The following is a 16,774-nucleotide window of genomic DNA, read 5'->3' as shown; positions in this document are numbered from 1 at the left end:
GTTCTTTTTTAGGCATTTACCTTTATTTGCAGGCAGTAGATAGTGACAGGCAACATAGAGAAAGAGAGAGAGGTACGACAAACAACAAACACCTCCCAGCTGTGTAATGAACCGTGCATGCCACGCTCATGTGGTATGTGCCCCAGCCAGTAGTGTGCTTTGTCTACTCCTGTTTGATTAAGGTCTTTGTTGTCAGTTTTGATTTCATTTTGCCTGAGTAGTTATCAGTGCTCTGTAGTATCATGGGGTTTCACACCCTCAGCTGCTGTAAAGTCATCTCCATGCGTAATCTCTACATTTCACTGAAGACTTCACAGATGTTACACTTGCCCCCCACCTCCCCACCCCACCCCACCCCACCCCCCCCCACACACACACTCTTATTTACAGCGTGTATATTCCGGTCAAGTGAGCAAGGCATATGCTGTTTTGCTAGAGAACGAAGGATCCTGTGTCAATTAATCTACTAACGATAACAAGATTTTGGTTAATTAACTGCATGTTTGTAAAGTACAAAAAAGTATAATTTTATTGAAGCTCTTTTGTACATAGTGTGGATCTATAAACTTGTGTCAAGCTAGTGACAGCCACAGTGATGTTACCCATTGGTTTGTGAACTGCCGTTGTGAAGCCTCTAGTTCGGATTTTGTCTGTCCCCATCAGACAGAAGTGACCATATTTGGCCAAGCGAGTGGGGATCTGACTCGATCTGATTAGAAACCTGACTGCACCACAGGTCTGTCAATCAAACAGACCCAACAATTTCACTTTTTGAGTCCTAATATCTAATTAGTGATGGGATTATTTTCAGATTGACTGCCTGAAAAATAATAAAAGGAGGGACTTTAGCGAATGACACCAGATAAAGACTTGTTGAAAAATGTATTGACTTCGTATTTAATGAGTGAAGTTAGGTAGATAGATAGATAGATAGATATACCGAATTGATCCCGCAAGGGGGAACTTATTTGCTACAGCTGCATGCAAAGATACACTTTAAAAGCAATAAAAATGACAGAATAAAAATAGAGGTAGTAAAACTATAAAACATGTAAAAATGCACAGTATATACAAATTAAATATAATTAAATTAAATTAAATTAAATTAAATTAAATTAAATTAAATTAAATTAAATTAAATTAAATTAAATTAAATTAAATTAAATTAAACAACAGTGCAACGGTGTTAATGAGAAGTTGAATGAGAGTCTATGGAACCAGAGCCTTTTTAGAGCCAGCCCCTGAAGGACTGCATGTGTTGGTGTTGAAGCATCTCCACATTGGCCTCATTTTTCACATCCGGATACTACATTCACTTTAATATACAGTCTATGGTGTCAATCCCGTTATTTCCTGTCTGATCCAGGGAGCTGCTTAGCAAATACATTTATGAAAACAATTTTCCTACACGATACCTTGTAAATAGGTGAAAACTACATTTCTTTGTTGTTTTTGTAAAACCTGCACCTGTAATGCAACGATAAAATTGAAACCGCTTGCGCAATGGGTCAGTAGGTCAGAGTTCAACTGGCCCCATTCTGCCTCAGGAGCCCAAAAATGTAAACATGGCATTTGTCACAATGTTGTTGATCCGTTATAAACAGCCCTGATGTGGTGAATATCTTAAATGTTTACAAACTGTTTTGAGTTTGAAATTCAATACAAATTATATGTACATGAAACAAAAATCCCATTATACCCTCCTTTATTTATGACCAATTTAATAATCTACCACCGTCAAACTTTTGCATGGTTAAATTAAGAGCTTTTATAAAACACGGAGGTATTGTTTTAAAAAAAAAAAAAAATCCACTTTTGTTTCACCTTACAGACATAATTGTCTGTTCAGTTGTCGAGTTTTATTTTGTTACTCACCGTCTGGTAGGTGATGATGAATTTTATCATGTGGCCCACAGGCATGTTCTGGGTAAGGAATTCTCTCTGGCTGGGCAGCGCTGGCTGGTAGTGGATCTTTGCTGGTGGGAAAACAACATCACAACATGAGTCTCAGAAGCTGCATTCTCTTTTTAGTATCAGTAAGCTGCCTTTCCTGGTCTCAGCAGGTGTATTGTGTACAATAACATATAGCACAAATCTATACTTTACTTGAGAGAGAGCACACTTGAGGTAATCCCTCTATTGATCAGGATGGTTTTATCTTAAATCACTAACTAGCATTAATGGCCTTGTAAATAAATCCCCATGACTTAATACTAGTCTGCCGGCTGCCTGGCTTCACAGTACTGATCACAGCACTTACATCTCACTGCGAGAGCAGTCAAGTATCTTCATCAGTACCATTAGAGGATGTGCATGTCACGCATGAAAAGAAGTTAGATCGTTTCCGTGCTTGCTCTGGCAAGTGAAGCAACATCTGGCCAAAAGCCAGGCTTTTAACAAATGAACCACTGCAAGATGTGAAGCATCATTTTGAAACTGTCGGAGGTCTGTCAGCGGTGTCAAAATAATGCCCGTAATGCAAAACAAAATTGATGAGCCTAAAGCGGTAAAATTGAAAAACAGTGACATGATAAGTGGCTCCAAACTAATTTGACATGGTCACCTAGATATTCAAACGACAGTACTGTACATATGACATAAGACTTGTCGAGTTATGTTATATTCATAGCACGGCTTGTTTTGACAGCAATGCAAGCTAGGTTTATAACAAGAAATGCCTTCTACCTCATTATTTATCAGGGATCTGTTGAATTGCATATGACCAAATAAGACATATTCTGGTACTTCATCACTGCACTCTGCTGTTTATAAGAATAACAATATAATCTGCTGATACGTGCACAAATCTGCTGTGACACATCTGTGGAACTTCACGTCACAAAAAAACATCACAGTTAAATCAGGATGACATGAATAAACAGGTTTAATAACAGTTCGTGTAAATATGATTAAATACACAATTCCACAGATATCCACACTTGTCCCTTTGAAGATGCCTCACGTTTGGCACTTTTGGAAAAGGTGGTCTAAATTACAGACCTTATGGACCATAAGTGTCTGTACCTCCGCAGGATAAATACTGACAATCTTCCCCGTCTAACTGGGAATCACTTGAAAAATGATTAAATATCCACATCAACAGTTGAGTATTCACTGCTGGGTTGGCAGACTTTTAAACTTACTTATATGGCAACTCAGTAAAACATTTCTTTAAAATTTGAACTTAACCCAGCAATGATAATGCCAGTGCATGGGAATGTTAAAATGTTTAGGAGATGATTGGAGGTGATTATTCATGCTTTCATATCATCCTAGCTGGACTACTGTAATTCCCTCTCCACCTGCCTCAGCAAGTCAACTCTGGACCATCTACATTGGTCCAAAACTCAGCGGCTCTTGAACAGGTCCAGGAGGATGACTCGCGTCATACCTATAGGTACCTGAATCTGATAGGCAACCGGTGAAGTGAAGTTTATCTTCACTTCATCGGTTGCCTATCAGTTCCAGGGTCCATTATACCTATACTTTTATAGAGCCCTCCAAGGTCGGGAGAGCGACTAGGTCACTCTGGTCTTTGGCTTATTGGTGGTCCCTCGCACTTGTCTAAAGACTGAGAAAGATCGTGCCTTTGAAGTGATGGCTCCAACTTTGTGCACTCTTCTTTGTGCACGCTCTTCCTCTTGACATACGTTCTGCCCTCTCTGTCGACGCCTTCAAAAGGCCAGATCTGGTGCTTGTATTTGAATGGCTTTTTATTGTTTGTTTTGGTTGTGGTTTTCATTTTAATATTTTTCAACATTTCTGTTTTTGTGGAGCACGTTGTTACTTTGATCTGTGAAAAGTACTATAATAAATAACTTGCAATAACAACACACTTAAGCTTGTGGCATTAATCATAAAAACACATTACATAGAATATGCAAAAAGGATGTGTACGCATTAGGCAAACGAGGTGTGTTGTTTCATGCCTATCTTGCTTATACTACAAGCATTGCTGGAGTTAAGACTTCATCCCACTACTTTTTCTCTCTATGCACCTTGATTGAAGATATTGTGTTCTGCTTTTAAAGTACTGCAGAAATTGGTGACATTTTATTAAGTCTTCAGTTATTTAATTCATATAGTATGTTAACATGCAGAGCTACATCAAAGTTGACTTGATTATAATTTATTAAATAATTTATATATTGTTACATTGTTAAAAGTAATCAGTTCTACTTAGAATTACAAAAGGAATTTCTATTACATCAATTAGTATCCTAAACCAAGAGCTTTGGCTCTGTAGTTGGCAAGAGAGGGTTGGAGGTGGCGGTCAAAAGACATGGATGAAAAAAAGGAAGTTGCCTCTCCAGGAAGCTGACACGTCTACCGTTGTCTGAAGCACTCTCATTTGACAGCTCATCTGACTTTTTTGCATCACTGTGTCATCTTTTCAAAACAGCTGCAAGTTCCAGAGTGCCTCGTAGCCCCAAAGCAATCCATACAAATGCTGGTTCCTGACCACTAACACTCTCACTTCTGAGGACGCTACTTCCCCGAGAGCGTTTCACTTTACTCTTCTCACCGTCTCTGTCTAAGTTTCTTCTTTTAGAATACTTTAGCATCTGTCGAACTGGATTTCTGTGAATTCACCACACGACAACATTGACCTCACTTTCTCAATTTCCTCTGTCACTGACAGTTGCATCTGGGATAGCTTCACCAACAGGGTTCAAAATTCCCATTACTTTTTCACTCTGAACTTTTGACATAGTGCACAGGCACTTTCAGTGTCTTTGACTGTCAGAGGGATAAGGAAAGTGAAACATGAAAAGCCACTCAAATCAAGACATAACATCAAAGCATGATGATTCAGAGATGCAGCTTCGGAATGGCAATTTATAAAGAGTGGTGCCAAGAAACTCTAAAAAGTATGAAAATAGCTAGTACTCGCTATAACTTAAGTTTAGTTCATGGTGGTGCTTGTGTACGCTGTGGAATTAGATCCTCTCTTTCATCCTGAAAAACCAGCAGAGCAATGTACAGCATATAACTTAACCTGTTGTGGAGAAGAGGAATAATTAATGGCAAGCACAACCTCCTGGTTGGTGTGAGAAAAGAGAAAAAAAAAAAAAAATTAGCAGGCTTAATGTTCCATAACTTCAGCGTGTCAGCTTTTCGATCAAACCAAATAAATGTGAATTTTTACAACCATAATGCTCGGCAGGTATCCATACCTAGGGCCAGTTTAGTAGAAAAAAAGGCAATAGTGACAAATGGATGAAAAAAAATAGCGGTCTTGAATGTCAAAAATCTGAAAGACAATCACAAATAGGCAACTCTCTTCACCAACCACTTAATCCAAATGTTACAGATGTAAGTCTGTTTCTATGGGCACCTCACATTACAGAACTCTTATTGAATTATCTGTGCAGCCCCTTGACATTTATTGAAATTGAAGGCTGTGTAGTAAAAGCAATCTCTCTATACACAAACTATCCGTGCAACATTGTCTAATAATTTTGTCTGTCGATCTCAACGAAACAAGGTTGAAAGAGGATGAATGTTTTTGCTAAGATTGTCTTCACTTGTTTAGAAATTATTTTCAAAGTAAAAAAGATATTAATTTTTGATACCGAATGCACAGAGCACATCGGGTATTTTGTAAATGAAGCATATTTTACAGGACAAGGACAGACTTCAACAAACCTGACAGTTAGTGGGTTGTTTTATTATGCTGAACTTTGTAGCTTTCAGAACGCACACTGTGAGGTGTCCTTCATATTGTACACATTGTATCCTTTATCTTACGTTTTATTGTCCAAACCTTTATCACCATACATACAGTGGGTACGGAAAGTATTCAGACCCCTTTAAATGTTTCACTCTTTGTTTCATTGCAGCCATTTGCTAAAATCAAAAAAGTTCATTTTATTTCTCATTAATGTACACTCAGCACCCCATCTTGACAGAAAAAAACAGAAATGTAGAAATTTGTGCACATTTATTAAAAAAAAAAAACTGAAATATCACATGGTCATAAGTATTCAGACCCTTTGCTCAGTATTGAGTAGAAGCACCCTTTTGAGCTAGTACAGCCATGAGTCTTCTTGGGAATGATGCAACAAGCTTTTCACACCTGGATTTGGGGATCCTCTGCCATTCTTCCTTGCAGATCCTCTCCAGTTCCATCAGGTTGGATGGTGAACGTTGGTGGACAGCCATTTTCAGGTCTCTCTAGAGATGCTCAATTGGGTTTAGGTCAGGGCTCTGGCTGGGACAGTCAAGAATGGTCACAGAGTTGTTCCGAAGCCACTCCTTTGTTATTTTAGCTGTGTGCTTAAGGTCATTGTCTTGTTGGAAGGTGAACCTTCGGCCCAGTCTGAGGTCCAGAGCACTCTGGAAGAGGTTTTCTTCCAGGATATCTCTGTACTTGGCTGCATTCATCTTTCCTTCAATTGCAACCAGTCGTCCTGTCCCTGCAGCTGAAAAACACCCCCATAGCATGATGCTGCCACCACCATGTTTCACTGTTGGGATTGTATTGGGCAGGTGATGAGCAGTGCCTGGTTTTCTCCACACATACCCCTTAGAATTAACGCCAAAAAGTTCAATCTTGGTCTCATCAGACCAGAGAATCTTATTTCTCATAGTCTGGGAGTCCTTCATGTGTTTTTTGGCAAACTCTATGCGGGCTTTCATATGTCTTGCACTGAGGAGAGGCTTCCGTCGGGCCACTCTGCCATAAAGCCCCGACTGGTGGAGGGCTGCAGTGATAGTTGACTTTGTGGAACTTTCTCCCATCTCCCTACTGCATCTCTGGAGCTCAGCCACAGTGATCTTTGGGTTCTTCTTTACCTCTCTCACCAAGGCTCTTCTCCCACGATTGCTCAGTTTGGCTGGACGGCCAGGTCTAGGAAGAGTTCTGGTCGTCCCAAACTTCTTCCATTTAAGGATTATGGAGGCCACTGTGCTCTTAGGAACCTTGAGTGCTGCAGAAATAATTTTGTAACCGTGGCCAGATCTGTGCCTTGCCACAATTCTGTCTCTGAGTTCCTTGGACAGTTCCTTCGACCTCATGATTCTCATTTGCTCTGACATGCACTGTGAGCTGTAAGGTCTTATATAGACAGGTGTGTGCCTTTCCTAATCAAGTCCAATCAGTTTAATTAAACACAGCTGGACTCCAATGAAGGAGTAGAACCATCTCAAGGAGGATCACAAGAAATGGACAGCATGTGAGTTAAATATGAGTGTCACAGCAAAGGGTCTGAATACTTATGACCATGTGATATTTCAGTTTTTCTTTTTTTAATAAATTTGCACAAATTTCTACATTTCTGTTTTTTTCTGTCAAGATGGGGTGCTGAGTGTACATTAATGAGAAATAAAATGAACGTTTTTGATTTTAGCAAATGGCTGCAATGAAACAAAGAGTGAAACATTTAAAGGGGTCTGAATACTTTCCATACCCACTGTAAAAGGATGGCCAACTGTCCATCTTTGGTACATGAAGCATGTTACCTTGATGACGAGTTACGCGGTGTGTTTAATTTGACTTAGTTGCAAATGTAGCCACGCAAAATGTTGTGAGTTGCAACGAGTGATGGGTTTTTTTAAAACCCTCATTGACCCAACATGTTATGAGAGCATACCTGACTCGCCCGACCCAAAAAGATATGCGTTAATCAAACAACAAAGTCCGACCCAGCCTGCAAACCGCCAACTTTTGCCTGAATTTTATGCTGTGTATAGCGATGGTATCCATAGCCCAATCACTAAGTAAGAATTTTATTTTTTAGTACTTGTTTCAAAAAGGACTGACACTAATTTGGATGACACATTTTTGCATGAGCCACTGCAGCCTACAGCAAAGTAAGCAGTGTTTTACTATTTTGTTTTTGGACTGTTTGCCTAAACGTTAGCATAAGAAATAGATTACAGAACATATACTATAGTATCTGTCTGAGCCTAAAAGCATCTGGGTCTAGACTGTTTCAAAAAGTTGTATTTATTGTTGAACGGCAGCCAGTAAAACAAGTAGTCCCTCTTTGAAGCCATGACATTTTTCTCACTCGCACGCACACACATGCACACTTTAACAGTGAACTTGTAAATAGTAGTCTACATGTGTGGGTCTGTACTGTCTGCTTTAGTCTTGTGTTTGGCTGCACTGTGTAAAAAAAAAAAAGGATGAATTTCACAGTTTTGGGATCTAACCTGTTTTGAAGCGCTTCGAGCACACGACCGGCTGACCTGAAAGCGCTCTCACTGGACGCACTTGTTGCTGGAGTGCACGGCATGGCTCTAGCAAGCGAGGAGAGCAGAAGGTATGTGTAACTGTGATCCCTCCAAAAGAAAAGGACAACCTACTGGAGGCTGTTATTTTTAAGTAGGAACACTGCTTTCTTACTCTTTGGCTCGAACAACCTGAACCTGCGATATTCTCTGAAATTCTAACCTGAATAAACACAAAAAAAACACAACAACTAGTATATCAGTAGTGTAAAATTACACACTCTGTACTTATCTTGGTTCTTGTCTTTTATACTTCACAAAAATGTTATTGTCGGGTGTTGATGTTAGAATATCATTGTCAGACAACATATTCTTAAAATTGTGTTCATGTTTAAATATTAATATCACTATTAATCTCAAAATTTCAGGATTGTTCAAGCTTTAATCACAAAGGTTAGATTAAGTGTGGTCTATCATTGTGGTGGTTTAACATTTTCACCAAAATTTGATGAAGCTTTGCAAAACTACATTTACTATATTTGTCTGCTTCTCACCACTTGCTAAATTGCTCATTAGAAGAGATGCAAAATGCACAAAGATTGCTCAATTCATTTCCATAGAGTTTAAAGTCGGTGAGATAAAAATAACATTTCATTAATTATGTTCACTTTGGCTCGCGCTCCATATTGAATTCCCACATTAGGCTCTATTAGTTTCATTCACAGCAGAGCAGATACCTAGAATTCTGGCTGCCAGTGTCAGTTGGCAAATCGATGCTAGTGCACTACTTTCCTGTCTCGTACATATGTAAACAAGGCTCTGGACTAAACTGTGACTGCCAGATGTAATAGTTTCCTTACCGCTGCCCAAGCCTGCTGTCATTAGAGCGGCTCCTCTTCCCTGAGTGAAGAGATGTCAGAAAGATGTCGCTTGGCTGACTGTCAAGTTCAGTTGCAATCAGATGAAAAACCCCTTTAGTCAGGTATAGTGACTTTTGTAAAGGTCGTCAAGAACTTCAGCTTCACCCACTCAAACACAACAACAAAAATACGAGAATATGCACATGTACACGCTCAGGGCAGTATACAAGTTACAAGGGACTTCCTACAAGATAAAGAGAGACAGAAAAACTCTTTGAAACAAAATGCTAATTTAGCCTCCACAGAGCTGTCTCTGCAACTACTGTTGAATATTAGGCAATGTGCCTAATTGCATTATACTCTGAATGCATGCTGTGAAAGACTATTCGGGATTTTTTTTTTTTTTATGATATGCAGTCTCAGAATAAATAGAGGATTTGCTGATCCTGACACAATGTATATAGAAATGGTACATGGAGTGTTTTGAATATTCATTTAAATAATTAACAATGTGTGCTTTTTTGCCGTTATGTCAATTTAATTAAAATTTCAATACATGTATTTTTTAATACTGACTGGAGTTTACGGGTTTAAGGAGGGAAACATGAAAAACTGGGTGGATCCTCATAGAGCTAGGGAGCTTGAGTTTGACAACCACGGGGTTGATTATGTCCACCACGGGAAATGGACCGATGTAGCATGGCGAAAGCTTCTTGGATTCAGTACGGAGGGGAATGTCTTTGGTGGAAAGCCAAACCAGCTGGCCGGGGCGGTAGGCAGGGGCGGGCAGGGGCAGATGCGGCGACGATCTGCCAGACGTTTATTCTGTTCAGAGGAGCAAAGCAGGGCGGACCGAGTGTCTCTCCAAACCTTTCTACAGCAACGGAGATTGTGTTGCACCGAGGGAACCGCGACTTCGGCCTCCTGGCTGGGCAATAGAGGAGGTTGGTAGCCTAAGGAGGCCTCAAAAGGTGGTAGTCCAGTGGCCGATGAGGTGTGACTGTTGTGGGCATATTCTACCCACGGAAGGAGGCGGTTCCATGAGGACGGATTGGTTGCCGTCACACTTTGGAGGATGGCCTCCAACTCCTGGTTCAACCTCTTCGTCTGTCCAGTAGTCTGTGGATGGAAACCTGAGAAGAGGCTAGAAGTGGCTCGAGGGTGAGGCGAAACGCTTTCCAGACCTGGGACGTAAGCTGGGGACCTCGGTCGTACACGATGTCTGACGGAATGCCATGGAGCCTAAATACATGGTGAACCAGCAGATCAGCAGTCTCACGGGCTGACGGAAGCTTGGGTAAGGGAATGAAGTGTGCGACCTTGGAGAAACGGTCCATGACGTGTTGTTGTCTGAGGGAGAAAATCCAGTTCTGAAATCCAGTGCGATGTGTGAACTTGGACGTTGGGGAATCGGTAACGGTTGCAGTAGTCCAGCGGGGGCCCTGTGAGAGGCCTTTCTCCGAGCACAGGTAGTGCAGGCGAAAACATAGGTATCATTCTCCAGGGATGGCCATCAAAAGGTACGACGGAGCCAGTTGATGGTGCGTCGTATGCCTCGGTGGCAGGAGAGTCAGGAGTCATGGGCCCACTGAAGAACCAGGGAGGGGGGAATGAAAAGGTGATCGGGAGGTCCACCTCCGGGGTCCTGCTGGGTGAGGAGGGCGTACCAAACAGCGGTCCCCACCTCCCAGGTAAGTGCCCTCAGTACACAGGAGGGTGGAACTATGGTGTCGGGCACCGAGTCCCCGTCGTCTGGAGCAAACTGACGGGAGAGTGTGTCGAGCTTAGCTACAGGTGAACTCCGTGGAACGACACTGGACGGCTTCTTCACACAGGTGATACCCGAGGATCGACACTGGACGGCAGGTATGTAGGAGACAGACAGGGAGTCAGAACCGGAACTTTCACTGAACAAGTAAACGGATTTACAGCAACTAGGAACCAGGTAGGTAGACGGACAGACTGACAGCGGTGGAGAGAACAGTCGGGGTAGATATAGCAGCGGGTGGTGATCACTGAAATGCGGATCAGCTGCGCCTACAGAGAGGGGCGTGGCAGTGAGAGGTGATCGGAGGCATGTACTGAAAATACACAGGGCACAACAATAACAAACAGGGGAACGACAAAAATACATGAGGAGAGGAGATCGGGGGAGAAACAAAGGTAAAACACACTAGGGTCAGACAGAAATCCTAACAATCTGTCTGCTTTCCGCCATGCTTGTTGTTGCTTTTGCTGCATAACTGCGTCTTTACATCAATTAGTCTGAATATTGCTATTATCACGACATTAATTTTTTAAATAATTTAAAAATGTACACCTATATCATAAATTATACAATTTGGCGCAGCCCTATTGCCAGTTATTGGTTACTACAATATTTTGTGTTTAAGTAGAATCAACTCATCCTTTTTAACAGTATAAACAGCGTAACCTATTTCCCAACTAAAAAATATCCACTTTCTTGAGCAATATTTTCAAAAGTCAACACTTGGCAGAAATCCCCCATTTCCACGCTCATCCTTTGTATGCATGTCAACCTCGTATGAGACGAAGCAATTCATAAATCATTGAGGTGAGTGAGAGAAGTGGTAACAAAAACAGGCAAAAAAAGGAAACCTGACGGAACTCATTATAAAAGATGGATGGATGAATGGGAAGATAAATCCAGGAGCCAAGAACAGGACAACCATGATAGATTGGGGAACACACAGCTCATAACCAGCCTTTGCATTGCTGTCTATTAATACAGTGGCGCACGTCTTTGGATGCCAGGCACCTTCTGGACCTGGACAGTATTCTTTTTTTTTTGTATTATTATTATTCAGCTGTCCTGTTAATTGATTCAAAAGCAAGTGGCCTGGCAGTTGATTCGAAGCAAACATCTGTAAAAGAAAAGCCAAACATGAGAGGCTATTGATAAAGATAACACCACTTTAGACTGCTGTCCAAGAGAGGCTAGGAAACATCCCAAATCCTTCAGTCCCCCACTAACAATAAAGCTTCTCTGATTTACCCAATTCCAGAAAATTAAAAGCTTTACGCCGCATCCTACTCTTTAATTTATCCCGACTTATTTTGGGAGAGGAGACGTCTCAATCACTGGCCTGACTTTGGCGTTGGAGAGTCCCTGTGAACCTCCACAAACTGATTTAAGGCCAAAGTGTGGGACTGTGGCATACGAGCCAGAGCAATCCATGCTGCATAATTCAACACTGCTCTCAAACCTGTCTCATTAAGGAACCTGGCCATGGTCCATGCATCTGAGTACGAGGCTTTGAGTGACAGATCTGTTGCCAGCTTAGTGCAAACAGGCACAGACCCAGTGTAAGCCCGAGCTTCAGATTCAGCTTCAGCTCTGTCCAAACCTGGCAAGACCAGCCCTGACTCTGGTCTAAGCTTCAACCTGCATCGACTCCAGTTTTAGTGTGTGTCCTACACATAACAAGCACCAACTGAAAGGCAAAAATCAAATCCTAAATCAACTTTATTTTAGGCTGCAGTTGATTAGAAGCTGGAATGCCAGATTTACATTTTCATGAGCCAAAATATAATCAAAAGTAGATTCTGGTGAGGGTTTGAATGTTCTCTCAAACCTCACTGCAAAGCAAGATGTCAATACACATAGCTGATCACAGGGGAAAGTAAACAAACTCTATTTGTAGTGATGTATTCCGCTAATGTTTCATTTTCAACATTGCATGGCTTTACATGTAATTTAGTTCAGTTAAAACTTTTAGGATCTCATCACAAGCCAAACAGACACTACTTGCCACGGTCCATATTTGTCCATCCTTGGTAGTTTGGTCATTGATGTTTCACTTTCAGCTTCCCACAGTGAAAGTCACATTAGCTCATAGTTAAAAGTTTTGGCCATAACTTTTGCTGTGGTTCAAAATCCAACCCAGGCAATTCCTGAGCTCAAGGTCTCAACCCCAGACATCAGCCAAAGTGACTGCCACACCCCAGAACCAAAAGACATTTAGGAAACTCATAGATTTCTCTGCGCGGATGCAAGGTTTGTCACATTTGACAAACATGATTAGAGAAGCGGATATTTGCCTTCTGCATCAGTGAGAATTTAATTTAGCGAGTCAACAGGGGTGGGAGACGCACACTGACCTGCCAAATGAGGGGGGCAGGTGACAATCACGGCTCTGCACAAGAAGGTGTCGGTGGCAGTCGTCACTCTGGCCCACTCTGCATTCTGTTCAAACATATTAACACAAATACAGTCTTATTTACTAAGCAAGTTGCAGAGGTTAGTATCAAATACCTATGTGTATTTGTAATAATATCTGCTGAAGTATTGCATTTATTTTTTTGCCAAATTAACATTAATGCTCTGCAGACATGTTCTATATACATAAAGTGAAGCTTAGTGATTGGAAATTCTTCTTGATGAGCATTATATAACAAACATCATCTCATTCTAGAGATATTTTCATATGAAGCATAATTTTGTAAATCAAATATCTGTCTATTCTATTGTATTATATTTAATTGAATGTAACTTCTGACTCTGCTGAGAGGAATTCTCCCTCATTCTCACATGTAACTTAAGAAGGAACAATCATGCAGGTTTCCAGGTCTCTAGTTTGATTCTGAAGTCTCAGTGTGTGATTTACTGTTAAAAAAAAACCCTCTTGGTTTTACTGAGGCTTGAGACTACACAATATTTTCGTCCCAAGAAGGCCACTGTGTCAGATGATAGAGTTATAAATTCTTGCTGGGACTTGGCTGAGCCACATGACAGACTACAGGTTGGTCCCTGTCCAAAAATCGCTTGCCATCTTTCATGACCTGCAAGATGTCTGGAAGTGCCACCGACAGAAACAAACAATGTAAGCAAACACAACGTCGTCCAAAGCAGTGTTTTGGACACTGACTTTTTTTTTGTGGTTGTGGGGTGTACCAAGAGGACAGTTTGAGTTGCGTATCGTTTAACCTATATTTCACTTAACCGTGATTCTGGAAGTTGTCACATGATGCAAGAAAAAGGAAAAAAATACGTGACATGTCTAGTCTTTTTGATGGGATGTGACACGTCCACGTCATGGGATCAGTTGTCATCAACTATACAGGATGAAATGAGTTGTCATGCTTGGAGCCTATATTCAGTCCTGACACCCTACATCTTCTGGGTTAGGCTATTTTAATGCTGATATTGTGTGTAGTCTGAACCTAGCCTTATAATGTCCTTTGATGCAGCCCCAAGGTTCAGCCTCTGTCCGAGACGAGTGTATTATAGAGAACTGAAGACTGCATTCATTTGAGTGAAAACTTGTCAGTGGTGCACCCGTTCAAATATATTTCAAAAATCTTCTAATAGGTACGCGGATGTTTCATCCACTCCAACACTTTGGGGCCCACAAAATGTGTGCATTAGCGTCCAGTTTTTTCATTTGAGTTGGTAGATACACAACGAAGGGCCTGCTTTACTAAAGGTTTGCGTGTGTAAAATCACGTGCAAACTCCACACCACCTGCAAAAAATATCCAAGCTGATCTACTGGCGATGTGCAGTGAGGATTGTGTCTTTCAAATGTGCAATTTAACACGCAGTGTCCATTTTGCATGTTTGCCTGCATGCATATGCAATATTGGGCATTTCTACTTGAACGTGAAAAATACTGGGAGGGAAAATGCAAATACATAATTTTAGCACCCGCAATGATATTTACTAAACCTGAAAGTAGAAATATGAGAAATTATTTATTGTGTATTTTAGTATGAATGAAAGGAATGTATTGATCAGATGTGCACAATATGAGAGATGGCTGCTCTTATTGTGGTGAGAAGGAGATGCAGGGAAATGTAGAGACCGTAGTTTTACACCAGTGAAAACATTTTTGAGATGTCAAAGGCATAAATTATTCAGACACATCGTTTGTCCAGCGATGACATTTCTGAGTTATTGAATGAACTGATTAATGATTGACAAACAACAACAAGGGGAGCCACACAATATCAGCAATTAAAAAAAACTGGTCATTCCAGTGTATCGCTGCGGTGATATCCCACCCAGTCCCGTTATTCAGATTTGCTGTCCCAGGTTCTGAATGCTCTGTCCCGCAGAATTCACAGGTAGTTTCATAAGGTTCCCGAGGACTCGCGAGGCACTGACTGAAAAATCACTGCTCATCACAGTGAGAGCTGGAGCTGCTGATCGGTGTTTGTTGGAGGAACTCATCCACCGTCCCTTCTCTTTTATTTGCCAACGTTTTATTATAAGCCGTTTTTATTTTTAGCCTAGTATCTTGCCATCTTCTCATAATTTTGAGAAGGCATTGGCTTCCTCGCTGATAACCTCCTATAGCGTTTTGTTCTTTTTATATTCATATTTAGTCATTTCAATGGAATTAGATTTCTTTTGCTTTTGTGGTCTTTCTGTTAGAAAGGCTGGAATCACTTTAACACGTGCAAATAACTCATTTAAATACAGCGATTTGCACCTGATATCAGTGACGCAATTACTCTTAGTAAATCACCCGCAAAACGGGTGCAAAATAAATGTGCAACTTTTGGAATGAACACGCAATTTAGTACCCTTTATTTGAGATCTTAGTGAATCAAACCCCACAACTTTCTGTTTCCTCCCCGCACACGTGACTGGGATAAGATAAAAAATAATGTTTACAGCTCTTCTACACTTTTCAAATGTTACTGGATGGAACGGTTCAAATTGTAGTCACTACACTGGGTTTCTAATGTACTTTTAATTGATTCACTGCTTTTTTATAGGTGTTCCTTTTTCAATGGTTGTGTATGGGAAAATGCTTTTTGCACCAGTTTGCAACCTGAATATTGTAGTAGAACAGTTTGACATAATTACACAACACTAAAATTGCACAAAATTTCCCTGTGGTTCCCTGTGAAGAGGCCTTTCCAAGGCTATGAAAACAAACCATGGGAGTTAGGTTTCACTTCTTTTTCTCATTCTCTACTCAAGATGTCAATTTCTCAAATACATTTGTATGTCGAAGCCCAAAATCAATGTAAAAATGCAAGTGGACAATGCCAGCAAGCTACCTTAGCACCATTAAAGCAAATAAAGGCAACTGTCCAGATGCCTGTTTGTGAACATACAGGACATCAGTTTGATGGGGAAGTAGAGGTAAACAAACAAATTAACCTGCGTTATTGAATAGGAGAGAGCTTCTTTTTTTTTTTTTAATATACTGTCATCTCAAGTTTTAGAGCTTTGACCATAACTTCTGAAATCAGGTCAGTATGTAAATAAAACTTTTTTTTTTTTTTAAACTAGCATGGTATGGTCCCTTTAAGCCAGTACAGCCCCTTACTTAGGAGTTCATATTTCCCTGTAACGACCCTGAGCTTTTCAGAGCAGACTTTGGACATAATTCCTCCAAAATACCAAATAATTTTTAAGCTTCCTCACATGGATGTACTTTCACTTATATCCTCATAAAACAGGGATGCTCTATTGTATATTGGTTTGCATGTGCATGGCAGGTTTGCCTCTCAGCGAGAAGGTCCTGGGTGTGAACCCATCCTTGCCGACTGGGACATCTCTGCGTGAAGTTGGATTTCTCCCTTCCTGCCTGTGTGGGTTTCCTCTCTGTGCTCCGCCTCAGTTTAGTTGAAGTGAAAACTCTAAATTGCCTGTAGCTGGGGATGTCAGTGTGAATGTGTTGGTCTGTCAATATGTGTTAACATTTGATAGACGAGCAAAATGTCAAGGCTGTTGTCCTGTCTCACACCCAGTGCATGCTA

The 16,774-nt window shown here is 40.9% G+C and overlaps 1 protein-coding gene across 1 annotated transcript in view; it reads right to left on the bottom strand.

Moving 5' to 3' along the window:
• Positions 1-16,774, bottom strand: part of LOC138624710 (probable flavin-containing monoamine oxidase A) — a 44,122-nt gene that overhangs the window by 19,611 nt on the left and 7,737 nt on the right. The window contains exons 7-8 of the mRNA XM_069705106.1: positions 13,161-13,245; positions 1,876-1,976 (exon numbers count right to left, since the gene is read on the bottom strand). Coding sequence (XP_069561207.1) covers positions 1,876-1,976; positions 13,161-13,245 — 186 coding nt within the window. The remainder of the gene's footprint in view (positions 1-1,875; positions 1,977-13,160; positions 13,246-16,774) is intronic.

The sequence above is a fragment of the Brachyistius frenatus genome, unplaced genomic scaffold (assembly GCF_029030835.1).
Source record: "Brachyistius frenatus isolate BFR_SWC_R1_liver_20210118 unplaced genomic scaffold, ASM2903083v1 Contig_3, whole genome shotgun sequence".
Classification (NCBI taxonomy): Eukaryota; Metazoa; Chordata; class Actinopteri; family Embiotocidae; genus Brachyistius; species Brachyistius frenatus.
This window is presented reverse-complemented; position numbering and strand designations above follow the sequence as displayed.